This window comes from Anas platyrhynchos, chromosome 5 (genome assembly GCF_047663525.1).
Source record: "Anas platyrhynchos isolate ZD024472 breed Pekin duck chromosome 5, IASCAAS_PekinDuck_T2T, whole genome shotgun sequence".
Lineage (NCBI taxonomy): Eukaryota > Metazoa > Chordata > Aves > Anseriformes > Anatidae > Anas > Anas platyrhynchos.
In genome coordinates, this window is record NC_092591.1 from 22,470,249 (window position 1) to 22,497,471 (window position 27,223).

At 41.7% G+C, this 27,223-nt stretch overlaps 1 protein-coding gene across 5 annotated transcripts in view; it reads right to left on the reverse strand.

Moving 5' to 3' along the window:
- The window catches only part of NRXN3 (neurexin 3), a 973,627-nt gene that overhangs the window by 670,759 nt on the left and 275,645 nt on the right, over positions 1–27,223 (reverse strand). For all 5 annotated transcript variants that reach the window (XM_072038404.1, XM_072038409.1, XM_072038408.1 and 2 more), the window contains 2 exons: positions 14,814–15,252; positions 8,986–9,369 (listed from right to left, as the gene is read on the reverse strand). In XM_072038404.1, coding sequence (XP_071894505.1) covers positions 8,986–9,369; positions 14,814–15,252 — 823 coding nt within the window. The remainder of the gene's footprint in view (positions 1–8,985; positions 9,370–14,813; positions 15,253–27,223) is intronic.

Here is a 27,223-nt window from a genome sequence, read left to right on the forward strand (position 1 = left end):
ACCCAGAAGGTCAGAAAGACTGACCTGCCTTCTAATCTTTAAAGCAAATACTCCTCTAAGAGAGGAATGAGGCCTATAAAGGATAGCTACTCTGCATGTATTTCTCATTCTGCGCACAAGCATAGGACTCCCCAAGCTGTCAATCTAACATGCTTTTCAGCTGAGGGATGAATTCTCATTTTCCATTTTTACTCACTTAATGAAAGGTACCAGATAAAAATTCACTATTTAAAATACCGTATTTTTCTTTTCTCAGCAGTTTGAAATGGGGCCTGTGGGTATTGGGGGTAGCCAGACTTAAAAGTCTGATTCCACGTGACTCCATTTGAATCCTAAACTCTGCTCCTTTGATACAACTTCCAAGGGTAATCCCCTCCAACCAGTCCTGTCCTTCTGCTCCCTTTAGCAATACTGCAACATAAAGGATTACGATTCTTCCTTGTTCGGGAATAGAAAAAACGTTAAGTTGCACAAAGGAACACAAGATTAGGATGGAAGGAAACCCGTACCCAGAGGGGTCTAGGCTGACCACAAGAAGACTTTGCCTTCCAGGCAGAACTTTACAAGTAAGTACCTGCAGGCCATAAAGAATGGAAGCATCATGAAACTAACAGGCCTTAGTATCAGGCTGCTCTTCTTGTATATTATCACCACTTCCTTGTCTGTTCAGTGAGATGACTTCTGCACTAATGTGATGGATATGTCCTGTGTTTTGGGTTTTACCTACTTACCATGTGCAATCATCACAAAGTAGCTCTCAAACTCATATTGAGATTTCATTTATCAGGACACAGATTCCCTCTTCTGCACCTTACCTTACCTCCTAATTTTAACCTTCTTGCTCTTGACTGTGTACCAAAAAAAATGAGGATGCTGGTAAGAAAGCAAATAAAGGCAGCGAAAATCATCTTTCCTTTGTGTATTCTTAGGCCCTTTAGAACAGTGAGTGAGAGTGGTTTAGCTCAGGACTGTCATACCTTGAACTCTGGTACCTAGAGAGGGACTGACCAGAACCACCCTGTGACCTGTTCTGTTGATTAACTGCATATGAGGAAAGGCAAAGAAACCAAGCAGATCTGATTGAGCCAATATACACTACCAAATACGACCTTTCCATGCTTGCAGTGATGAATATCCTTTCCATATCACATAATAGCCTAATTCAATCAATCAGTGTCCAAGGGGTGACTGCCTATCTCCACACAGAGATAGAGTCAATTAAGGGAGCATCATGAATTCCAAGTCCTTCCTCTCCTCCTGAGATGAATAAAGAAGAAATGAGAAAGAAAATGAGAGTGCTGTGCCAATGTCTGCCTTTCAGCTTGAAGGCTTCCACTGGGCAAAGCAGAGAGAGAGAGAAAAAGTTAATTTCACAGATAACATCTCCAAGGCCTATACAGTCAGTTTAAATACTGGAAATAATTTTTCATGACAAATGAATGTACTTCATCCTGGCCACTTCCATCAAGAAGTGCCATTACTTGTAGGGACAACTGGTAGTCTCAGCAGAAACACAAACTGATCTGATGCAAGGGTATGAAAAGCAAAGGGGGTATGAAGCCACAGGGACTGAGACCAGGCACTGAGCAACAGAAGACTCAAAGATATCACATGGTCTGAAGCAACTCTTCCAGAAGATGTCATCAGTTTATCTCCAGCTACCTGACAGGTCACAGCAGATGTGGTGCATACTCAAAACAAGCAAGCCCATTCTGGAACATGCATCTGACACGTACAACGTATGACTACCTGGGAGAGTTAGGATGAGAAGGTGAAATAGTATTTCCTTTCTGCATTGTGACTTATCACTCCAGATGGTCCAAGATTTCCTAAGTTACGTTCACTTCATACAGTCTGATTCAAGCAAAACACACCTGCTATAATAACCTCTCCTTTAACTTGAGAGTTATCTATCGTGCCTTGAGTTACAGATGTGGTGTAATTTGTGGATAGTATTAAGAAGCCATTGGTCTGAGCTGCCATTTATAAAACAACAGATAAACAAATATGCCACTACAGTATTAGTCCTGTAGAAGAGGCCTATACTAGCAAAAGTATAAGAAGCTAAAAAGCATTAACTAAATGTTCTTACTGATCCACCCATGTAACATCTGTTTTGTTGCTCAAGTGCCCTTTATAGGAGCTGACAGTGGCACAAAATCTAATAGTTTTGGATGATTATATTTCTTCAATAGGAGGAGCCTGCAATAGCTACACTCAGCAATATACAGCCAGAAACATAGTTTAGAGAAAGACAGCAGAAATTATTTTCCTGTAGCATCAATTAACATATTAAGATGAAATAAAGAGCACCTGGCATACTAACAAATTCACATGCAGCAAGGAAGGCAGACGTGTCCTTAAATATCAAGAGCATACAATAATGGAGATCGGATGAAGACAAAGGCAAGATAAAAATTCATAACCGTATAATTGTAAAATATAGGAGAGAGAATCAGTTGATTTTTATATGGTCTCAGATTTCCCAACTGCTCAGCAGATGCTTTTAGATACTGTCATGTCAATAAGACTCTTCAAGGTTCAAGTTCAACAGCCTGAAGACCATGAAATAATCTTTTCCCAAAAAGATGTAATCACCCTGACCGCAGAATTAACTGCACGCTCTTCTGTACCAAGGATATCACAAAGGCATTACAAGGCCATCACTCGTCCTGGTGATATATAGTCAAAGTGGAGTGCAAAGGCTCACAATACGACACCACACAACTGGAAGATTGAAATAGTTCCTTCACATTGCTTCTCTTCCTTTACAAGGCCCACCTTGGCTGTGATGTCCTTACTGGCTCTAGAGCAACATCTCATGCATCTGTGGGAGCTGTTGAGATGTTAGAATAGAATTTACCCTATGGAAGGCAAGAAAAGGAAGCAAAGATGGAGACTACAAAATCTTTAGGTAGAAGCTGAGTTTACATAAAGGCCTGTCTGAGCTTAATATAGTTGGAAAAAAACAGCAGTTAGAACACCAAACAGTGATCTCATACCCTGAAACAGCCAGTCATTATGGAGAGATAGAAGGTAAGTCCAAAAAAGAAAAAAACAGGACAGCATTTCTTGAGAAGAACTGTGGACAGCGTATGTCATTAGTAGCTGCTTGGACCAGCCACTGAGGGAAACAGCCATGTATTACAAACAGATTGATGGTAAGTGAGAAAATGAACTTCTCGCACAAATGCCCTTAGCAAAGCTAACATGCCTCAAGTCATATTGAATAGAGACTTTACTATGAAATTAGTAAGGTGAAAATGCAAATGGGTGTGAAGGGATTACTTGAACTTTTTTCAATTTCAGATGGAATCTATTTTTCTGCTGTTTGGAGACATTCTGGCAAATTGTACAGCAGGGACCTACCTGGCACTAGTAAGTTAATGAAAAATGAGTTGCAGAATAGACCTTCTGATCTCTAAGATCTTTGATTTTATCTCATGAAATCATAAATATTATTCTGATATTTTGACTTTCCTGAAGTCTTTGAATATTTGAGATCCAGCTGGGATTAAAAGCACTAAAACACTGCAACAAAGGCTTTTCTCCTGTCACGTCCAGCACCCCTGGGAACCCTCAGTCCTATAAGAAAATAAATTCTCTGCAGTTACACAGCATAACTCTGTAGACTTGGAAGGACTGGACTGTCTAAAAAGCATCAACATATTTGAGTGTTTTGTTTTTTTAAAAACAAACCTTCAAATATGTAATCATCATCAAATATCTTCACTAAAACAAAAATGAAATCTATGCTGCTACCTGTGCTTGAGACATCAACGGATGCAGCACTTAAACCATGTAGTAAATGATTTTGTAGCATTTCTTATTACCAGTAATTTTACAGCATCCCCGTTTATTGCATACATAATGGGCAGATGTTTGTTGTCATTAAACTGTTCTTAGCAAACATTGCCATAAAGGTACTAGGCAGATAATAAAACTGAATGTGTAGCCCTATGCTCAACATCGGCATTGCCAACAGCAGGTACATTGCTGTTCACAAACAGTGTGATGCAAAACACAGAGAAAGCCTGGTTTGCTCAGGATTTAATCGCCCATCTGTGAGCAAACCCAAACAGGAAAGGACAGTGGTTCCAGCCCCAGGGAGAACTTGAATGGAATATCTTTGTCTGCTGCAATAAACACTGGGTGCAGTTCAGCAAATAAAAAGAGTTGGAACAAGATTCTTCATTCTTACCTAGAAAGGACCCCAAGTATGCCAGTTCTGAGCAGTTAACCTGAAAGGCTTAAAATCTCAACTTCAGTGCCCTTTATTTCAGTCTTAAATGGCTGGCAGTCTCATATCAACTCGCAGTTTCTAATCGTATTAGTATACTCCTCATAATAAAAGGAAGTCCAACCGAGGCAATTAAGTAGGAGAAAGCATTAAGAAGTGAGTGATGAACAACATTGAATTTTCAGTGGCCTAACGCTATCTGATTTTCAGTACTCTTTTTCTATATGACCTTGTTCCTGGGCTTTTGGCTTCTTCTAAGTTCAGGTGGAAGGAAAACATTGCAGAGAGCTTTCAGGATCAGCAGAACAGATCCCAATCACCCTCATGATTGCTCATGAAATCTTCCCTGCAGCTACAGGAAATAGCTATGTGAATACAACACACATTCATCTCCTCCTGCTTGTTTAATGCCAGAGCCTTGGGGTTCTTTTCAGAAAAAAATGTCTGTGGGTTGTGAGGAGGTACTCTGTTATTACAGCAAGGAAACACATCGCACTCCATGAGCCAGACCTCAACTTCCACCTCGAGTACTTCCATTTAGTGTAATTAACGGGGTTGCTGTGACCTGATGCCATGGCTGATGTCGAGTACTAACAAATTAGAAACTAAAGAGCACAGAAGACATTAAGTACCTTAAACCACTAAAGAACCCTCATGGCAGCTTAACCACTCCACCTCTTCCTGTTCTCCTCCCTGTCTGTATCAGCCCTCCAGCCCTTCCTGTGGACAGGCTTGCAACGCGCCCTAATTCCTGCTGGGTTCAATATGAGAAGGTATTTCACAAACAACAGGAGGAAACATGCTACCCATTGCATTTGAGGATCCTTTCTGTCATCTCTCACAAAGTTTATCCCATGTCTGATTCCTTTATTCAAACCAACTAGCAATACGGCAGACCTGATGGAACAAGGTGTTCTAGAATAGAGACTTCACTGCACTGTTCTCTGATATTCCTATTCCTTCTAAAACCCGAGGATGCAAGAATGACTAAATACTATGAAGAGTACAGCTCCAAGCTTTTTTTTTTTTTTTTTCTAATGCCTGACACTTCACAACCCAAGGCCTAGCAAACTAAGTGCAATATATACTTGCAGTCATAATAACTTCAATCACATCCAATTCTCTGTGTCTGCCTTTTATTTCTGACAACCCCCCCAAACACCTGTCATTTTAGGAGTCTCTCGCATGACTAAATCTTCCTCTCCACCATGCATACTTTAACCAGGTGTAACAGGAGCACATCAGAGCTTGATGGGCAGGGTGAGGCAAGGAGATCATAACTTTCTCAGATGCAGGCACAGCGCCATTCAAGGACAAACTGTTACTGGGAAGGCCAAGTGCCCTCATGAGAGGACATCTGGGCAAGGGTGGAAGAAGGAAGTTGTTCGTGGGAGAAAAGATAGCAGGCATTTAGCAGGAATGGAGAACTCTAATATGAGCATTCACAGACTAGGAAGAGTAGACTACAAGGGACTCAAAGCATCATTTAGAGGTGGGATCATGTCCTGTCCGTCAGCCTCTTTTCTCCACTCCAACAAGACATCATCTCTTTTCTCAATCTGGGAGCCTTGGCAGTTTGGTGCTGCCAGTTCCTTCCTAGCACCTTCTGGAGTGCAGCAGTAGTGAATATCAGACCAGGATCTCAACATAACCCATGAACGGAGACAAGGTAAATCAACAAAAGGAGGCAAGCAGATCACACAATTGCTTTGGATTTCTCCTGAGAAGCAACTACCTCATTCCTCTGACTGCACAGGAAACGTAGCTATTTAGCACAAGTTATCATTGCCAGGTCTCTACTTGTTTTTAATCTTACAGTACTTATCAGTGTCATATAAAGAAAGAGATCAGAATACTTCTTTAATTGAGTTCATGCCACTTGCAAAGCCAGCAGTCATCCCACATCTTTTCCAACCCTGCACACAGCTACACCAGCTAGTGGGTTTACGTGGCAAGGTTTTGGTAGCAGGGGGCCATAGGGGTGGTTTCTGTGAGAAAGATCTAGAAGCCGCCCCATGTTTGGGAAGGGCCCCATTGTTTTCCAGATCTGAGCCAATAAGCGATGTTGTTTTGCGCCTCTGTGAGAGCATATTTAAGACAGGGAAAAAAACGCTGCGCCACACAGCAGCCGGGAGAGTCAAGGGAGTGAGAAACAGCCTTGCAGGTGCCAAGGTCAGTGTAGAAGGAGGGGGAGAGGTGCTCCAGGCGCCGGACCAGAAGTCCCCTGTGGCCTGTGGTGAGGACCATGGTGAAGCAGGATGTCCCCCTGCAGCCCATGGAGTACCACGGTGGAGCAGGGTTCCACGCTGCAGCCCGTGGAGGAGACCTCGGTGGAGCAGGTGGCCCTGCACCGACGGAGGCTGCCGCCTGTGGAAGACCCCTGCCGGAGCAGATTCTGGGCCGGACCTGTAGCCCGTGGAGAGGAGCCCACGCAGGAGCAGGTGACCTGGCCAGAGCTGCTGCCCGTGGGGGAGCCAGGTTGGAGCAGTTTTCTCCTGAGGGATGGACCCCGTGGTACGGACCCATATCTGGAGCAGTTCTGGAAGAGCTGCTGCCTGTGGGAAGCCCACGCCGGATCAGTTCATCAAGGACTGCATCCCGTGGGTGGGACCCCACAGCACAGGGGACGAGAGTGACCGAGAAGGAGCGGCAGAGAAGAAGTGCTGTAGACTGACCATAACCCCCATTCCCCCATTCCCCTGCGCCGCTCGGGGGGAGGAGGTGGAAGAGGGTGGATGGGGGGGGAGGTGCTTTTGGTTTCTTTCCTTTGTTTCTCACTGCTCTAGCTTGTTAGTAATGAGCAATAAATCTTACTATCTGTCTTCTTATGATGAGTCTGGTTTGCCCATTACACTAATTATTGCATGATTTTCTCGTCCTTATCTCAATCCTTGAGCCCTTTTCACATATTTTCTCCCCATTCCTCTTTGAGGAGGGAGAGTGAGAGAGCAGCTGTGGTGGAGCTCGGCTGCCCACTAGAGCGGAACCACGACACCTTTCCCTTGATCTCTGACTTTTTGGAAACCTGTCCAAAGGCTGCAATGTTTGTAGTGATTCCAAAAGGCTCTTCTCACATGATTCCCAAAATTGACACACTGATTGAGGCTGGGCAGCAGAGATGCATTACAGAATTACGATCAAGAATGGGAAGCTCACTTGCCACTGGCTACAGAGTCAGGCCAATATGATGCACAAGTCTGTGGTTGAGAAAACCTCTGATGTCTTCCAGAATCCTCTAATCCAATGCAGTCTGTAAGAGAGAACTGCTGAGCTGACATTGGCACAGCCAATGCACATGAATCTCATGACATGACATTTTCACCCATGTCCCCACAGCACGGATGGCAGTGTTGACGCTTCAGCTGTTTTAAGGACCACTGGCAATTAACTGCAATTGCTGCTTAGGGCAGCATGCTGCAAATTGCTGGCTGTGAGAAGCCTTATGAATGATCACACATATTTTGCAGTAAAGCCTAAAAACCCTACCCAGTCTGTCGAAAGAATTCTAGTCATTAATAAAAAATTCCTGCAAAGAAGAAAATCATCTGGAGAGCAAATGAATTACAAAATCTCACATCTGCCTCACATTTTGTGCATAGCACCTAACTCCCACAGTGTTTTTCTTGGGTCATACGGTACTGTGATCTAAGGTAAAAAAGGCATAGAGGGGAACACTGAGTGGAAAAGCAGCTTCTTACATATTTATGGCAGAGGCTTAAAAATATCCAAACTTCCAACTCTGAGACACATGCTATAACCATTACGCCATGGTGACAAAAAGGTAATAGAAAGAATGTGTTGAAAGCCCTAAGATTAATAGGGCTGATAGTTTATAGTTATTTCTTCGGTGTACTGTAAGGGCAGCTCAGTCAGAAAGAAGTGTTAATGAGCAACTATTGAACAGAAAACTTGGTTTCAATACCAAAAAACACTCTATAGGAAGTATTTTATTTTTTAAGCGATCTTAGCACTGCGGTTTTTTAACTGCTCATTCCAAGGGCGTCACCAGTACACTAAGGACAACTATTAATGGAACCACCTGGTGTTCAAGAGTATAGCTCAGACATCTTACATTACTGAATTCATTTCCGTGTGGTCTAGAACATATACATTTGCCTGCCTGTACCAGCAATACCTTTGCCTCACATCTCCAGTCAGATGTCTTTACAATAACATAATGATAAGGGGCAGAGACTCTCCCACCATCTTCTATAGATTTGCTTTCAGAGGTGAACTTGGAGACATGTTGCTGTTAACACAACTCCATTAGGTAATTTCATAATTTCACCTATAAACAGCCATCAAGGAAATCCTACCATGTAAAAAAGAGGAAGACTAGACAGAACTAGGGTACGTCATCTGTTTCATGCAAGAAATATCACAATAATTCAAATTTACACTTGATAATGTTTCCAGTAATATGCCTGAAACTTGTCATATGCAGCAGGATTGTCTGCCTTAGAAGGAAAACTGTACTCAGCCGAAGAGATCCTAGAATCTGAAGAAAATGACTTCAGAGTTAGGGAGTGAAGTGGCAGATGAAGAAGGTAAGCTCGTGAAATGAAAGTGGGAAAAGACTGGAAAGAAACCATCTGAGATGAGAGCTTTCTCAGTGTGGGGACCAGAATTCAGCACCGGAAAGACCAACATCGGCAGGAGAAAGTATCATGGAACCACTGGATTTTGTTCTAGTACTCCTGCACAACTTCAGCTCTGCATAACCGAGGTCAGAAAACTCAACTTACCTCGCTCACAGGTTCTGCCCCAATAGCCAGTGCCAGTGCAGTCACAGATGAAGCGGTTCCAGCCATCCTTGCAGACCGCATTATTCTTACAGGGGTAGCTGTCGCACTGCTTGGTGCTCAGGCGGGAGCAGGAGGACTTTACTCCTGCTGCGTTCTGCGCCTCTGCCAGCTGCCGGATGTTCTTGCTTCGTCCGTCGATGAACAAGTCTCGGATACAGCCGACATAGCCATAGTTCAGCATTGCTGTCCAGAGCTCGGTGGGAAGGATGAGCCCTGCCCGGTTTTCTGGCAGCCCACCCAGGTACATGTCGCCTTCCAGATCTAGGATCTCGCTCTCCCCACTAGCGGTGAATGGGGTGCGTCTGCTGTTCACTGATATAGTACCTTAAGGAGGAGGATAAGGAGACATCAATCAATGCTTTCAGTTACAGCCTCAGTATAGTTCATTTCTTCCAATAATTGAGTGAGGTTTAAGGCTCAGTGGAAGAAAATAAAGATTCTTCCCTGCCCCAATACACTCCTAACAGAGACAGTGATTCTTACACAGCTCCCTCTCCTCTTTAACCCCAAGCTGTAAGTGTTTCCATACAGTGACTGGATCAGCATGTGTCTGTACACCACCTTGTAACATAACATCACAAGCTTAGCAATGCAATGGCTGAACAATAACATGTAAAAATTGAGCATTATTCAATGGTATTCATCCAGCAAAGCAAAGTAGTACTGAGAACATATAGGAATCTGATGGTATCAGGACTGGACAGGAAAAATAAGCAAAAGAATATTCGAAGTAGGTGATTTTCCCTCGTGAGGCTACACCTGGAATACAGTGTCCAGTTCTCGGCTCCCCAGTGCAAGAGACACGGAGCTCCTGGAGAGAGTACAGTGGAAGACTATGAAGATAAGGGGACAGGAACCTCTCTCTCATGAGGAAAGGCTGAGAGACCTGGGCCTGTCTAGCCTGGAGAAGAGAAGGCTGAGAGGGGATCTTATCAATGCGTATAAGTATCTCAAGGGAGGGTGCCAAGACGATGGGGCCAGACTCTTTTCAGTGATGCTCAGTGATAGGTTAAGAAGCAATGGGCACAAACTGAAAAATGCCAATGCCATCTGAATATAAGGAAAAACTTCTTTACTGTGAGGGTGACCGAGCACTGGAACAGGTTGCCCAGAGAGGCTGTGGAGTCTCCTTCTCTGGAGATGATCAAAATCTGCCTGAATGTGCCACATTTTCTAGGTGACCCTGCCTGATCAGGGAGGTTGGACTAGATGACCTCCAGAAGTCCCCTCCAACCTCAACCATTCTGTGATTCTGCATTAATTCATATGACATAGCTGTCACAGTAAACGTTTCATCAAAGCTGGACCTGGATGATAGGACAAAATAGACCCTCATCAAGTCAGCAAATGACATTAAATTGGGGAGAAAGGCTGATGAAAGGACAGACAGAGCTACCAGTCAGAGAAACCTTTACAAGACAGAGAAAAGGGCTTATAAAAAATGTTTAATGTACAACTATAAATGCAAAGTCTTGCATCTGGAGAGGAATAACCCCACACATCAGTACAGGCTAGGGACCAGCTGGGTAGGGAGCAACTCTGCAGAAAAGGACATGCTGGACAACAACTTGAAAATGAGCCAGCAACATGCCCTTGGAGTGACAAGAGGCATTGATCATAGCTGCAGAAAGGGAAATTCCAGCTCTCTGGAAAGGAACATTTATCACTTCGAGGGCCATCAAACACTGGAAGCAGGAACCTCAGAAAGGTTGCGGAATCACCATCCTTGAAGGTATCCAAAACACAGCCAGGCACAGCATTAAAGAAACATGGATTTCATGAAAAACCTCCTAGAAACCTCCAGAAATTTGTTCCAAAATAAATTATTCTATGGTTTTACAAAGAAAGTTAAGTATTCTAAATTCCATTTTATATATAGAAAAATTTAAGTAGAGAAAGACAAAGGTTATTTCTGAAGAACAATTATTAAAAATGTAAAGGTATTCATAGGTTCTAAGCAAGATGTGGACCTACTACACTAAGGCCATTCATAGATATTTCAAGAAATTGTCCCAGCACATAAATTACTCAGAACCTCTAATACACAGATGTGACCAGAACACATGGAACAAGTTCGTAGAAGCCAAGTGACTTGCTTAAGATCAGACGTCTAAGGAAAAGCAGGGCTCATAACACAGGTCTCTCTTGTCGCAAAACAGCATGTTCTTCAGAAAAGCACTCAGCAGCTTTTGTGATAGGGACATCTGCCCACAAGACTCTCAGCAAAAAATCAGCACTTCACTCTTCCTAGCAATAAATCATCACATCCAATTGCCTTGGCATTAAGATAGCCTGTCCTCAGAGAGGCCTATCCAAGCTTTAAGATTAATTCCACATCATTGCATTTTTATCATACACCCCTACGATAAGGTGGGAGAGTTTAGTTAATAGAGTTAGTTCTATTTTGTGTCTCTGTAAGAAAGCGCAGTCATGTACATATGCTCGTTCTTCAGCTGGAATAGGTGTCATCTTGGAGAACAGCACATATGACACAGAGACAAGGTATTTCATGTGTGTGATGTGTGAATAACTTAGGAATAATGTCAGAGGCAGCAAAGTGCCAGAAGCAATAGAGGCGTTACAAATTAAAGGCTCACAGAGAACCCGGGTTATTTGATGAATCATTTTGTAAAAACCAGCTGCAGCACCGCAGACATTTTCCCTTTTACATTTTAAGAAAAAAGAAGACGTGACAATACACCTACAGTTGTAACAGCAGCGTGTCACAGAGCCACAGGATCACAGCGACCTTTCTAGTGTCTGCACTGCCACTCCTCAAAAGCGGCACATCAAGTACACATTACCCGAAAGATTAGAACAAGCTGAAACACTGGAAGGACTAAGCTCCAGACAGCTGCTACTACAGAGAAAGCAAACACCTGCAAAAGCAACACCCCCCCCACCCAAAAAAAAAAAAAGAGAAGAAATACTGAATACCAAGGAGAAGCATAAAACCTGGAGAAAGAGAAGGAAATAAAAAAAGGCAACAGGCTAGACACCAGCCTAAACTTCCTGCCAGTGCTTTGTGCCCTGCACCTAATTCCGTAAGGATGCGGTACTAGATCCAGTGCACAGGACTTTTAAGACTAAGCTGCTGGGATGGAAAAATTCTGAATTGACCCTATGAAGGAGGAGCTAGATGGGCTAATGTCATTCTTTCTTCTTCTTTCTCCAAATCCCTGGTATACAAAGCACTGCACTACACTGATGAAACTGTAGAAAGAACCTTCCAGGAAGATTTTTAGTCTCTCAGCAGGTGGGATATCGCGTGTTTTGTAGCCAAAGACCAACCAAAAACATTGTCTTGTGTAACATGCTCAGTGTTCTCCTGCTGGAAACTGTGACAGGTTTTGTAGGAGCATTCCCAAAGGACAGAAAGGTCACAGGACACAAGGTGTCCATGTCCAGCCTGTCAACTTCTGTCAGAGCACAGAGAAAAAACAGCTTTTGTTCCTCTGGCAGGCAGCACAGACCAAAGCATACACAAATCCTAAAGGGAATAGAGATGCCAGAGGTTATTTGAGCAAGACTGCTGTGCTTCCCCAGCATTAGTGAATATTTGGATGTTAGGCTATTTTATAGGCTCACCAGAGCCCTAAGTTTTGGACTGTTCCTGAAATCGAAAGAAGTAAGGGAGCTGACACCTAGCAAAGGACTGGCTGCTTTAGTAGCAAGAATCAGAACCTGTAGGTCACCAGCTCATTAAAACCAAATAGCTATTTTGTGGCCCACATTTGCTAAGTTCATTATTTCAGTTCAGTTTCTGTGTCTGCAGGTATCTGCATTTAAAAAACAAAAACAACCAAACCAAATAACAACAATAAAACAAAATGCCACCACCTCTAAGGTGCAGCCATTCTTTAGTCTGCACGTGGAAGAAAAGCCAAGGACTAAACAAGAAAGGACGACCCTCATGCCTACCAAAGCATCACACGATAGATGTGGTTGATGCTTGCTAAAGGTACGGTGTGGAAAACTGAATGCTGGTAGCCTGGTTATCCGGCAGAAACATCATCAGTCACTAGGGTCATTAACCCAGCACTCGTCATCAGCAAAAAAACACATTTAAAAAAAAAAAAAGCAGAGAGAGGAGAGAATATGCAGACGTGCTCATTTTTGTTGAGCTTTTTGCTTTTAATTCACAATCTGTTATCTCTGATCAGTATTCAGGCCATCACAAACCCTTCTGCTGAACAACCAGCCAGTCAGTCCTCCAGTCTCATCCATGAAGTAGCAATCCTGTCAGTCACACCCTCCTAGATGAACATGGGTACTTCTCGTCCCTTGGGTTTTTACCAACTTCCTTAGCAGAGAGTTTAGTGCCATGTCTGTCTCTCCTCCTCCTGCAGCTGCCTCTTCAGGGACCAGACAGTCCCCAAGTGAGCAAGCAAAACTGAAGGCAGTACTGAATGCTAGTAATTGAGTTTATCCTTGGAAGTTAATTAAATTTTAGCAATTCCAAAGAAATCAAAGCTCAATTTATTTATTTATTTAGGGTTTCTTTTATAAAATGTTCCTATCGATGTCTTTCAGAGATAGCAATATATAACCACACATATTAAGCCCTAGTAGAGCGCGATGCAAAATACAAAAAAACTCCTTACATCATCAAAGGAAAAAACTAGCTTCAGGCGAAGACCTGTTCAAACAGCTAGGCTTTGCATACCATCTAAAAGTCAACTCTTTTGAAAACTTAAGGCAAGCAAATTCTAGTGCTGTGCTCCTTTGTACCAAGGACATTCTGTGACTAAAAAAACAAACTTAGGGATCTACTACTATCATCTGGAGATCTCCAGACAAATCCCAAATCCACTTGCAAACGTAGGCAAAATTCCCTTTGAAGGGACACATGGCCTGGCTTTCAGATCCCACCAGTCCAGGAGGAATTCGAGTACAATTGCTCACATGTTCTCAAGATGAAGTTACATTATTTATTTTGTTTCCTTACACAATTTCAGAGTCACCAGGAGTATGCTAGCTTTATAAACAGCATTAGAAACTAACAAAATACCTCTCTGTAATCGCAAGATAAGTATATTATTTGAAGTAAACTAAAACACATTTTTGAAAATGAGAAACTAAAAGGAAAAACATCCATTGAATGCTGACCCAGATACTTTAACTAGGATTGCTACAGGCTTGGTATCCAGGCTGAGAGTCAAGAAGAAACCTGACTGAAAATTCTGAGATGCTAAAGGAAACAATAGGATGAAAATGTTGATTTCTTACCATTTGTGCACATTAATTTTATTTTCCTTATGACAAAATCCAACCCCCCCACTGCATTCTTGAAAGATACAAGATCCAGAAGACGGTAATATCAGATCACAACAAAAAAGCTCATTTGATTTCTATCCAGTTCCTTTTTGAATAGAAATCCAAAATAAATCAGTGAGAATGTCTCAAAACAAGGACTATATAATTATGGTTCTGAAGGTTCTTAAACCGTACCACAACCTTCAAAGGAGCCATCACTATAATTACATATGAAATTGCAAACATAGGTCCAGAGTATCAGAAAACTCAGAGTAAATTTTAATAATTGCCTCTGCGATGTGCTATCTGAAGTTCACATTAGACATTTGATGACAACATGGCCATTCACATCTTTGTTTTGCTGGATAAATGTCATGGAGTAAGACTAACTTTTTGTAAGAAGGTGACTTACACCTAGCTGGTTTTGAAGGCTTCTTAAGACTGATTTCTAACCCTGGGTCTAGATCTGAAAGATACATGTAAATCTGCTTAAGAAAAAGCCACCACTCTACCTGATCTTCCATCTCGTTGAATATCCACATGATACCATTCTCCATCATTGGCTTTCTTCTGGGTGGCCTTGACCTTAATGGTCCCAGAGCCCATGTCCAGCAACAAGTAGAGGTTCCCATCTAGAAGCTCAACTGCAAAGAAGTCTACCTTTGTATTTTTCTGGCTCCTGGAGTCTTTCCTCTCCTGAGGCTTGCCATGGGTGAAAAGTATCAGCCCATTGGGTTCAGTGGTTCGGAAATCAAACGAGATGGAGCCCATCCTTTTGGTATTCCATTTGGGCAGACTAATGTAGGCCTCGGGTGTCTCAAAGCTGATGGGATCCAGCGTAGCCACATTCTCACATACAAACTTCACTTCCCCATAGATCTTCATCTTAGTATCACCAATCCGTGCCAAGCGAGACAGCTCCAGACGAATATCGTTATTCTTATAAACAACCTGTCAGACACAAGGAAAAATATCATACATCAATCCTGCATACAGTACAAATACCCCAATTACTTCCATCCGTGGGAGATAAACTTCTCCCAAAAGGCAGTGGGGAGCAGAAGGGAGACCATGAAAGAATCTGACATGATGACAGAAGGAGAGAGCAGAACCAGGAGCATGTATAGGAATGACAGCAATGGGCACTCCGTGATGACTATAGATTAGATAAGCAAGCAGAAGAGAACACTTACTGAAGGACAGGGAGAACAATTAACTCTATCACAGACCCACTCTGCTATAAAAGCTTTTGTATCTAAAATACCATGTGTGGCTGGCATCACGCTGTTGTATTTGCATAAATCCCATACAAAATACATAACAAAGTTTAACCTCTGTGTCCATCTCTGCTAACCGCAGCAGGGAACTCTGTACTACCACTGTCATTTCTCTATTATTCCTATAAGCCCACTTTACTACTAGAAGAGAGATGTAAAATACTTAAACAAGTTGCTGCAAACTGTTGGTGATTGCCCTGTGGCTTCTAAGAAGCTACAAGAAAAAAAAAATATATAAAAGACTTATAATTTCTCTTACCAATATATCTTAAAACACAGTAGTCACAAACCTGCAATGGATATACCTGTGTATCACACAAAAGCCTCTACATACTGAGTGCCTGGGCTCTTACACAACCTGGGCTGAGGACCTGAACTTTGAGCTCTGCACAGTGCTACAGGAATGGAAAGTAGCCAAGGGCAGAGGCCCAAACAGCCAGAGAGTCCTGAGAGTGCCTGGCTCAGGTGAAAGTCCTGCTCTTCTCTTTCTCCCAGGTACAAAACTAAACTGCTACAAAAGAGCACTTGTCTCTGCCCCATGCCATTCTCCCAGAGGTAGGGGCTAGAGAAAGCACAGAGCTGAAGTATTTCTAAAGAGCACTTCCTTCTCAACGGCCTTCTGTGCTTCCTGAACCCAAAACTGGCACAAACAACATGAAAAGCATTTCTGCAAATAGCATAATTTAAATTGAATTTCTGTTCTGTAACACTACTGGAAACTCTGATTTCTTCAAAGGACTCATTATTTTAAATTTCTTTGTGTCTACTACATACAGCATCATGCGCACACAGATTTGATTTCGTCTGCTTTCGAACTGCTAGCAGACCAGGTTGTCGGCAATTTACTATGAAAAGAGAAAGGAAAGGAGATACACACTGCTAATTCTACAAATATCACCTGCTCTGGTGTATGGACAGGCTTTAAAACATGCAGACGTAATGTTTAGACACACACTTGCAATACTCAATCTGCAGGCCCAGGGGCACTTCACGACCAAACAGTTAATGCTTCTTCACTGATATTCTCTAGGCTGCAAACCTACCAGCAGACTGAGCATAAGTAGATCAGAGAAGAATTTTTGCAGAATCAGACAGAAGTTCATAACCCCAGTAGCAACTCGCAGAAATAAAGTCTGGAACACCACGCTAGCTCGCAGTCAGAGAAATAAATCTGCAGTAAATATTAAAAGGCAAATAATAGGGAGGATGGGGGACAAGGTCTGAAGTAGATGCCCACAAGATGAAAAACAAATGAAATCACAATTCAACACAGCTGTAGCACGTGAAGAATGTCCAGCTTTTGTGAAGCATTAAAGGAGAACTTCCTCCGTGCAGCCAGTACAACATCAGATCTCCCTGTTCCAAAGGCAAAATGCCCTACATCAGAGTGAAATGGGAATCCAAGTGTTAATTCCCATTTGGAGTCACAGCACAGCACTGTAGTTCCTCCCAGCAGAGGACAGTATTGACCTGCAATAGCTTATTTTGCTTTAGTTCCCAGTAAAGCACTCTGCCCTTGCACAGACTCCAAATACATCAAGCCTGTTAATATCTGCAACAGGAATAAAATGTATTTCCAATTTGTGGACCTGCAGTAGTTTCATTCTGTGGATTAACCATGTCAAATACTCCGGCTAGACAGACCGTACACCTCCTTCCAGTAACTCAGCAGGCCTGTGCATTGCAGCCTTCCCCTCTTGACAGACAAATGGATTCAACAGAGCCAGACAGCAGAGAGAAGCCACAGCTACAACTGAGATGTACTCCATGCACATATCCTCCTGGACTGCCCAAGACTTCTGCACATACTTTACGTGTGTGACAAGTCTGGTGCTTTCCACAGACACTAGCTCTGAGCACTGCATGCAGTCCTGTCTCTGCATCTCAAGGAAACGCTGGAGTTGAGGGTACAGAGGAAAATAAATAGAGCAATAAAGAGCATGGAGCAGCTGCTTTATGAGGACAAACTGAAAAGGCCAGGGCTGTCCTATTTAGAAAAGAATGAGAAAATTGAGAAAAGAATAACATCACAACTTACAGGAGACGGTGGAAAAGCTGAATGTATGCTCTGCCAAATCCATCAGTAACAGAACTAGAGGCACTCATTGAAACTTGTAAGTTTATGTAAATAAATTTAAAACACAGTTTTAGACGTACTTATTTATACAGCAGTGACTTTTGGAACTTGCTACTGCAGGAATTTGCGGAGGCAGAGAAGAGTTCAAAAAGAAGAGGAGAGGCAGAGCAGGTTCAAAAAAAGAACTGAAGATAAACGGACAGCAGGTCCACAAATTGATATTAAAGGAAAAAGGAAGGGATGGACCATCTGATAATCCTAATCAAATGATGGGATGTTGTGGGAGTGTAAGACAAATACAATGCTGATAATAACCACGCTCATATGCTCTCCCTTAATAACACTTCTACTGTCACTGCTGGAGGCAGAACACTGGGGAAATGGACTGATGGTTCTTCTGTCCTACAAGGACTTTTCACATATTCTTCAGGAATCTGTGTTTAGTAGGTTGTGTGTAGTCCACCCTTTAACTCACTGAAAGGACAGCCTGGGAAAGAGGATAATTGGAAATAGGTTCCTGTGGACAGAGTCCTTCTTACCTATGGGATTTTCTGACTGTTGCCATTCTGGTGCAACTCTGCAGTGTTGGTTTCACCCTGGTATGGAGCTGCTTTCGTGAGCAAGAGACGGCCATGTCTGAATGAACCATGTGTGACTTTAACCATCCCATCACAGGAAAACTGTTCTTATATGACAGTGCTATTGACTCTCCTCTAAAATCTATCATGGGAGAGGCTGAACCCAGCCCCTCCCCGTGCAAGGAGGAAAAACGTAACACAAAGTCTACATGTGAGGGCTGCTAGTTGGAATATGCTCACACACACATGCATCTTCCAGCTCTCTCCCCTTTTCATGTATTTGATATTTGAGTAACAGCTCCCGCCTCCTTTGGGGAAAGGCAGAGAGTCCAACCCTGGGTTTATCCGGGGCTTGCTGCAGACTGCCATGCATTTCATTAGTTATACCAGGACCACCACTGAAAATCCTCAATGTAGACAAATTTCAAAGGATCTAGAGAAAACTACAAAAAATTACTTGTAACCCATAAAGTCACTAGTTTGCAGAAAAGACCAAACAAGCAAAAGACAACTTACGGAAGAAATGTGAAAGGCTGTTAAACAGATACAAGTGTTCTGAATTCATTCTTTTCAAAGATCCACCCAGATCTGAATGTCTGTCATTGAAGCATTTGCTGTCTACTTCATTTTCTTTATATAAAAACAAAACAAAAGAAACTCACAACCCAAACCTACAACCTAGCCGGAGAAATTTTAGAAACACCCGTGCATAAGGAGAAAGTCCTAACCTAGTCACATGGCTGGCTTTAGGTATCGCTGACAGCCACATTCGGACATCCAGATCTTGATGTATCATCAGGTACACCAGAACTTTCAGCACTGTAAACAAAAGACTAAGAATAATCCTTGAGTGTATTTGCCAAGTGAATCCTGACCAGGAATAAAGAGACACCAGTATATCTGGCTCGGGCAATGAAATGCTAAGGCAGCTTCAAATATCTGCAGTTTTATTGTTAAACCAAAGGTTCAAGAATAAGAAAAAGGAATGTAATTAAAGGACTGGAATGCATGTCCCATAGCAAAGAATATTCAAATTCAGTCCATTTAATAGGTAGAGGTTAAAGGGTGATCTGATCACAATCTACAAGTACCTATGCAGAAAATGGAATTTAGCAATTGAGGGCTCTTCAGTCCATGTGACAAAGGAATAATAAGATCTGGGGGCTAGAAATTGAGGTTCGAGAAATTCACGTTTTAAAATATTATGACTTATTTTTACATGCGGGTAATTTGCTATTGAAATAAATTACTACAGGTTATGGCATGTTCTCAGCTACCGGCAAACTTTAAATTAAAATAGGATCTTGTTTTTTCTAAAAGACATAGTGAGATGGGAATTAATTATATAGCAAATCAGTCTAGATTATCATAATGTCTCTTTCTGGCCTCATAACCTACGAATCTTTGTATTTTAATGAAATCAACAGATGCTTCACTGCCGTTTTCCAGGACAGTTGAAACACTTGCTTGCAGAATGTTAAAAGAGGCTGGTAAAGGAGAAGAGGCTTGTGTTGATTCTGGTCTGACTTGCCACCAGTGCTTTCACTGAGTCTTTGTTACATGTTTGTGACTCCAGCTTGCAACCTATAATTAAAAGCGAAGGCAAGTAAAAAGTCTTAGGAATGAAATTCAATTCTGTAGTTCTAAAAATATGACCTCCAAGAGATAGTTTGTTACAGTCACCTGCTGCAAGACAGGGAGGACAGATGTTCACTGAGGAAGCTGTCAGCCAGCACCATAGCCTATCACCTGCAGAACACTTCCTGCCTCATAGTTTCATTTTACCTGAAGTCTCTGACCTAACCTGCAGCTCTTCAGGGTATTCTGAAATACTGACTGAAACCTGCAGCTCAGGCCATGACTGACCCAGAGGGTTGTCCCTTGCTAGGACACAGCCTCCCAGTGCCATTCTGGGACGTGTCTTCCAAGGCAACTTAGAGGTAAGCACAGCAACAAACGCAGTGCCCATTAATTTGTCCATATTTATCAGATGGCTTTCTAAACAAAGCCGATCATGTCTGCTTAAATAGAGAGCAGCCTGATTTTGTGCCATGTGTCTGTATCAGAGAGGGTCAAGATGCCTATGAGTCGAGGAGATGATTCCTGGTGCAGATACACATCCTCTTTATAATTCTCCCTGGAAGTGAAGTTAAAAAAAAAAAAAAAAAAAAAGAATAAGAACTGGCAAGAGCTACATACAGGGAGTTTGAAAAGTAATCTTTATTATTCCAATCTCAAAAATCACCTTCTATTCTCAGAATGGAACTAGCTTTTTTTTTTTTCCTTTTCCATCAGGACTGGTTCTGAGTATGGTTTAACAGAAGAACAATGGGATGGTTCAATCTATCTCTGCTTTACGCATTGGACTAATATAAAAGGATGGTCAGGGATTGTAAGTACAGATACACGGTCTCTGATAATCAGCAGCAGGAGAATTCCATGATAACCAGACATTTGGCAGGATAAAGAGTAAAAGATATACAGTAAATTAGGTTTCCTTTAAATCTGCTGAGAAAGAGGAGTTTGTTTTAAGCTGAACTAAAACAAATTGGCAATCTGGTTTTGAGGTTTCTTAAAAATGGCAACTTCACAATCCTGAAGCATTCAAGGAACTTCTCCATCTAAACTTATGATAAGAAGCTTCACTCATGGGTTAATGAGAGCTGTAATCAGATGGCTTTTCACAATGATGAAAAGTGTCTCTCTGCAATCAAGTGAAGATGCAGATAGAGAGTGAGCAACAAAAGTGAGGAAAAATGATGTGCTAGGCTTGGCCAGTAGCCAATATTCATTTCCTCGTGCAGTTGGTGCTAGTAGGCAGGAAACAGGTTTTGGTGCAGGCTGGACACAGGCAGGCAAAAAAGGGGGATGGCCACTGATGACCTTTTTGTCATGACAGTTTGTCATCCTCTACCTCACTAGGCCAACAACCTGAAGGCTACTTCAATTCAGCTAACTACAAAGACCACCTGGGAAGGTCAGCCACATTGTTTCCCTACTGCATCCTGTGTGTCATTGCTTGCTTTTCTTCTGTCATGAGTTGCTCTCCTTCGTCAACTGCCTGCGTCACTTCTCAGAACGGTAACAGGGACATTCAGCCTAAGACGTCCTTAAAGGCACCTGCACCACAAACGTTCTTGCAGTTTCATAAATTACAGCCTATCAGCAGGTTCACCAGAACTACCTGTTTCCAGCCCGCTTCAAATGGCAAATAAAAGCCAACGCACCAGCTAATAAGGGCTTACTTTGTACTTGGGACAGACTGTGTGCGTGACGCTCCAAGGCTTCAGTGATGGGTAACTAAAGCTGATGCACTTACTTTAAGTGTATTTATTATCTAAATGCATTGTGCATACCTGGTCTAAACATATTTGATGGTTCAGTGGGATAACAACTGTATTCAGGTATTTATAGACAGTCATCACCATTTACCACAATGAAAGGAGTTCATTTGCCTGGCAAAAAAACAATGCATTGAACATTGAGAATAAATAACTGAAACCAAACAAAAGAGATTCTGATATAATTTGTGCTATGTTGGCTAAAGTAATGCAATCCTGCAACTCATGTGGAAGTGCTTAACAAAGAACGTGCATTTACCTAGCTAAAAATAAGAATACGGTGAGCAGAACGCTTAAACAATAAGGAAGGAATATTTCAAGGTTTCCTGATTTTTTTCTTCAACATTATAAATTCATTCTAGGTTCTGAATAATTTTAAATAGAAAATTGCAAAAAAGGAAAAGAGAATATCTTGAGTTTCAAAAGAACTCTAGGAAGATGCAGGGAAGCACTCCCTTTGGGAAGATACAAGATGTGTATTAAAAAAAAAAAAAGCTAAAAAAGTCAGGGGGAAATTCCTTCCATTGATCTAATGACAACACAGTAAAAATCATTCAGAAAGGCTTACACTGAAAAATAACAATTAACAGTTACTGAGAAAAGAGGAACCAGTACTTCACTGTGGTCTCCACTATCCTTAAAGCGAAAAAATAAGCCTCTGCATCTCATAAGACTCCAGGACGTTTGAGTGTGTTCCCAGTTATAGCAGAGTGAACACTAACCCAAATCATTCACATGATATCCCAGGGAAAGCTTAAACATTAGGGGAGTCCATCTTGCTGCCTTAACTTTCACCTCGGAATACATCAAGGTGAAGACCAAATACAACTAGATATACTTTTCTGGAATAAAATCTAAGATATTTTGCCTTACAACCAAGTAACACAAAGAGAGATTCTAAACCAGTAATAAAAGGAAGAGAAGAGGAAAAGGGGGAAAAATAAAAACAAGGGGAAAAAAAGCTACTCTGCAGTTATTTACTGACATTCTAATATCTGTTTTGAGCTGTACAATGATTTTGCATATACTCAGCCTGCCGCTTCTTGAGTTAACTACAAATATTGCTAAGAGAATAAAACTTCAAATGCTCTACAGCCTTACTTATTCTTGGTATTGCACTGCAGCATCTGAGCTACAGAAGAGCACTGTGTTGTGAAATGACCTACTTCTTGGATTCCTTCCTTTGAATAGGTAGCAACAAGGACAGGATTTATTTTATCACATGGGTAGATTTCTGCATCCTCCATACTGGGATATCCTGTCTGCTAAATCATTTGGTCTATTTTTGAAGAAAAACTTCATCTCAACGGGAGTAACAGACACTACAATTGCATCTTTGGTCACAGATAACGGGAACATGAGAAATTATATATATATGCATTTGGGAAAAAAAAAATGACACAGAACAGAGGGAGAAGCCTATGAAGTTGAATAGAAATGCTGCTGAAAGGTTCTGTATTAGTCCCAGAGACTAAAGTTTTCTCAGCTACTGAAAAGGGACAGCCTAGGCAGCAGCAAGATTAAGAAGAATTGGTTGTAGCATAGAATATGATGTGCAGATGAACGCTCTTTTGCAGTTGAAGTGTCAGGTATTGTTCCTTCCTTGATGGAGAAACTTCCAAGTTCTGGAATGAGTGAAAAAAAATAATGTATAGTTTCTGGATTTCTTAAAATTTCACCCTTCCACAGAATTCCTAGGGAACGGTGAGAAATCCAGTTAAACCCAGTTGTTTTCAAAATTATACTCCTCATAGCATGGTGGCTTACAGGGTCGTAGAATTGGTTTTGCAAAAATGCTCACTATGCAAAAGCTCTAAGTGAAAATAATGAGATTTTGTCTTGACTGCTAAGTGCTAACTGAAACCCTGAAAAATTTGACTAAGATTTCTCAGTCTGTTCCTCAAGACTAGCTGTCAATATTTAGTTGTACAAGTAACTGACGTTTGACAGTAGTAGAATCAACCCTTGTATTATGGCGAAGTATTTAAGGCATTTCACTGTGGACTCAGATGCATAAATCAGAACTTCCCTCCTGCTTCGTATCCTGTTCAAACCTCTATTTGGCCTAGTAAAGAATCAAAGCTGCAGGACATGGAAGCCCAGACAACCCGCTATGACACTCCTTGCTTCTGCCACAGTGCACAGACACAGGCATACCTCCCGTTGGCCTGAAGAGCAAGTTCTACCTTGGACATGTATCTGGATATAGAAAGGGGATTGAGGAGGTACATCAATGTTTTACCAATAGTTGGGAATATACGATAATGAGGGGATAGTTTCTACACCAAGCTTATGCAGTGCAAAGGGAAAATAAGGAGAGCAGAAAGAAACGCACAATAGCTACCCACAGAAAATCATTCATTAGGTGGACTGAATGAAGCATCCTGGAATGTATGAAGAGTACAAGCCTGAGAAATGTGAGAGGAGACAGTGCTGTGCTCTGCTGAAAACTGTGCCCAGTTCAGAAAATTGTACCTCAAGAAAAGAGCGGACATATTAGACATAGTCCCAAGGAGAGCAATGACAATAACCAGAAATCTAGGAAATAAAAAAGATTGAAAGCACTGTTGTTTTTTTTTAACATAAAGAAAAATGAAAAGAGACTTTATAACACCGTTCTAATATAAAAAGGCTGCTACAAAGAGGAAAGGAACAATCTGTTTGTTGTATCCATGCTGAAAAGGACAAAAAATAATGGACAAAAATTACAGCAAGAAAGTGTTAGAATTGATGTTGGGAAAAGCTTTTTAAATTTAAGAACAGTGAAGCTCTGGAGGCGACTGCCTGAGAAGCAACCATCACTGGAGACCTTTAATTACAGGTTAAACAAATTGCTGTCAAGGCTCACATGGATGTCATTGATTTTGTCTTGGGACAGCAGAAGTGGAAAGGACTAAACAACCTCTCAAGGTCCCTTCCAGTCTTATTCTCTATGATTCTGTATTTTAGGAAACAAGAAAGGGAAAATTATGTAGTTAAAGACTATAATGGTGTTCAATGCACAGAAAGGATTAACCTTTTATTAACAAAATTCTGATATCTCACCAAACTGAAGGGCTCAAGTTTACAAGCGAACTACATGTACCTAGCTAATAAAGGTTTGACTGTCTTTTTTTTTTTTTAAGGGTTGAAACAAAACAGAACATCACAGAAAGTTATTTAAAAGCATGCACTAGCTGATGTCAATTACATTCAGTCCTGTATTGAGCTTATAGAGATATTTGCTAGTTATACAATGCCCCGCTCTTTCCAAATTCATCCTGAAAACTCAGATTTGTCTAGCTAGCACAAGCTAAATCTGTCTAGCTTGGTTCAGTGATGAGTGTGTGAGGAAATGATTACTGTCAAGTACCTTAAGGATTTCATCTCAAAGGCAGAGAGGAAATATTTTAGGATGGCCCCATTGATCATTTAAGGCTTGAACCTTATTACACAAGACACTGAAAACTGCATCAGACAATGACTTAGCAAATAAACACTCTACTTACTGATTTTATTATATTTCAAATCCACCTAAGGATCTGCAAATACAAAATACCTGTCTCAGGAAAATAGATCCGTTTAGTATAGCTGGGTGAATGTTTCCATTGGGATGGCTTTCTAACGGAATTGCATTTTCCTAATGGAGAATTAGCAATGAAATGTCTCACTTCAAGTTGTTGCAACCCAAAATGGCACATTTACTTTTGTCAAACTTAACAGAAAAGTTTTTATATGAACTTATAAAACTTTATTTTTCAGGCACTGCATTTACTTCTAACAGTGGTCCCCATTTTTTGTTTGCTTGTTTTATTTTTTAACCTCTGTCTGTACTCCCCAGGGAAGCACTTTCACATGACACAATAGCAGTGTCCCACTTGACATCACAAGAGATGCATGACTGTTTTTGCCACAAAGCAGCTTAACCAAAGATTCAGACCCCTGTGGTAGAACGAAACATGGATCCTGCAGTACAGCTACCATGTGGAACTTCTCTGGATAAGACGATGAAGCTCTTCTTGAACCAACTGGCAAGCATTTGGGGTCATCTCAATTAATATGAAATACTTGATTCTCGGAGTATCAGAATATTATATATTAATTCAATACTGAAAACTGGGGAGATTTACATTAAAAAACACTAACAACGAAAATAAATGTAGGCTAGAAGAACTCCCTTTGGGACAGAAACTCTGTGTTTCATTTCAGTGATAAAGCATGCTGGAACTGAGAACACTGATGTTTAAAGTCTTTGAAAATACTGAATAGATATTGTTTGCTCATAGGCATGCAGTATTTCCCTGCTACCTATCTTCCCTAGCCTATGTGCCTTGAGCCTGCTTTGCAAGAACATCCCTGGCAGGTATATTGAGAACAGTCCAGTCTCCACATGCCAATCAAGCATTATTCTCACTGCCCAGGTTTCCAATGTGTTGGGCATCTAGTGCCAACCACAGTGGCATTTTCTATGTTTTTGTCACTTGTCCAGCAACAAACAAATTGAAAACATTTGCTATTACATATGGGTGAGCACATGCTTAAAAGTGAGCACGGCTCAAATAATGATGTAATTAGGACAACAGATGAACTATTTGGTGGATTTAGTATTGTGTAGATTTAGTCCACAAACTTAAAATGGTGTGTCACTATCTGTAGCAGAGTGGTGCCACTGTCCATAGCAGGGTGATAACAGCTGGGGATTCTGCATCCCAACATTCATCTCCCTCTATCGGCCTAATCACAAAGGGCACAGGAGCATTGGCATCTCCTCCTATCTGCAAAAGCAACCCAAGATAGAGGCATGTGTGCAGACAGACTCTCCTCCTGTGGTGGAACAAATACCCTTTGAGTCCAGTGCAGAGGCACCATCAGTGAGATGGCATTACCCTGTGGCTAACACTGTCAGCCAGGTTACCAGCACAGTGCACTACACAGGTTTAGATGGACTGAGGAGGAGGTCCTGCTTCCGTTCATCTAAACCAAAATACTATGGGGTTTCCACCTCTTTTCTTCCTTTTTGCTTGTTGTCCTTTCCAAAACCTACCAGCACTGGCACTTCAAGAACTCTTTGATCACTTCTGCAAAAATTCCAGGGCATGGAACAAAGTTAAAACCCTCTATAGGTAAGGCTCCCTGAACTTTCATCTTCACTGGGCTTAAGTTGTGTGAAAACAGGGAGGGAATGAGATAAATATTTGCTTGCATATTTGTTGGGGAGGGCAGGGAGTGTAATTAATTCTCTAACTACAAGTGGCATCAAAAGAAAAATACTTTTATCACCCCACCTCTAGAAAGAGAACTAGAACCTCTTCTACATCCTTCTCCTGCATGTATCTAAAAACTCACAGCTGAGAGAATCCAGTGCTTAAGAATGGAATACACAACAAATATCCCTTCTGCTAGGCACTGAATCCCAACTGCCATGATGGCAAGAAGTTTCATCCATCTACACATTTAGAAACCACTCAGCTGCACTGGGCACAACATTAGCCCCCAGCACAAGTGTCCAAGACCAACAAAGGGAGGCTATGAACAGGGTGTTCCCCTGAGCCGCCAACATGGTCTCAAGCCTTCCTGACAAAGCCATTTTCCCAGTCCCACTTTACAGGCTTCTCATGGAACAGCACTAAAATGGTGCAAGTGAAGAAGAGCCCGGTGGCCCTGCAGAGC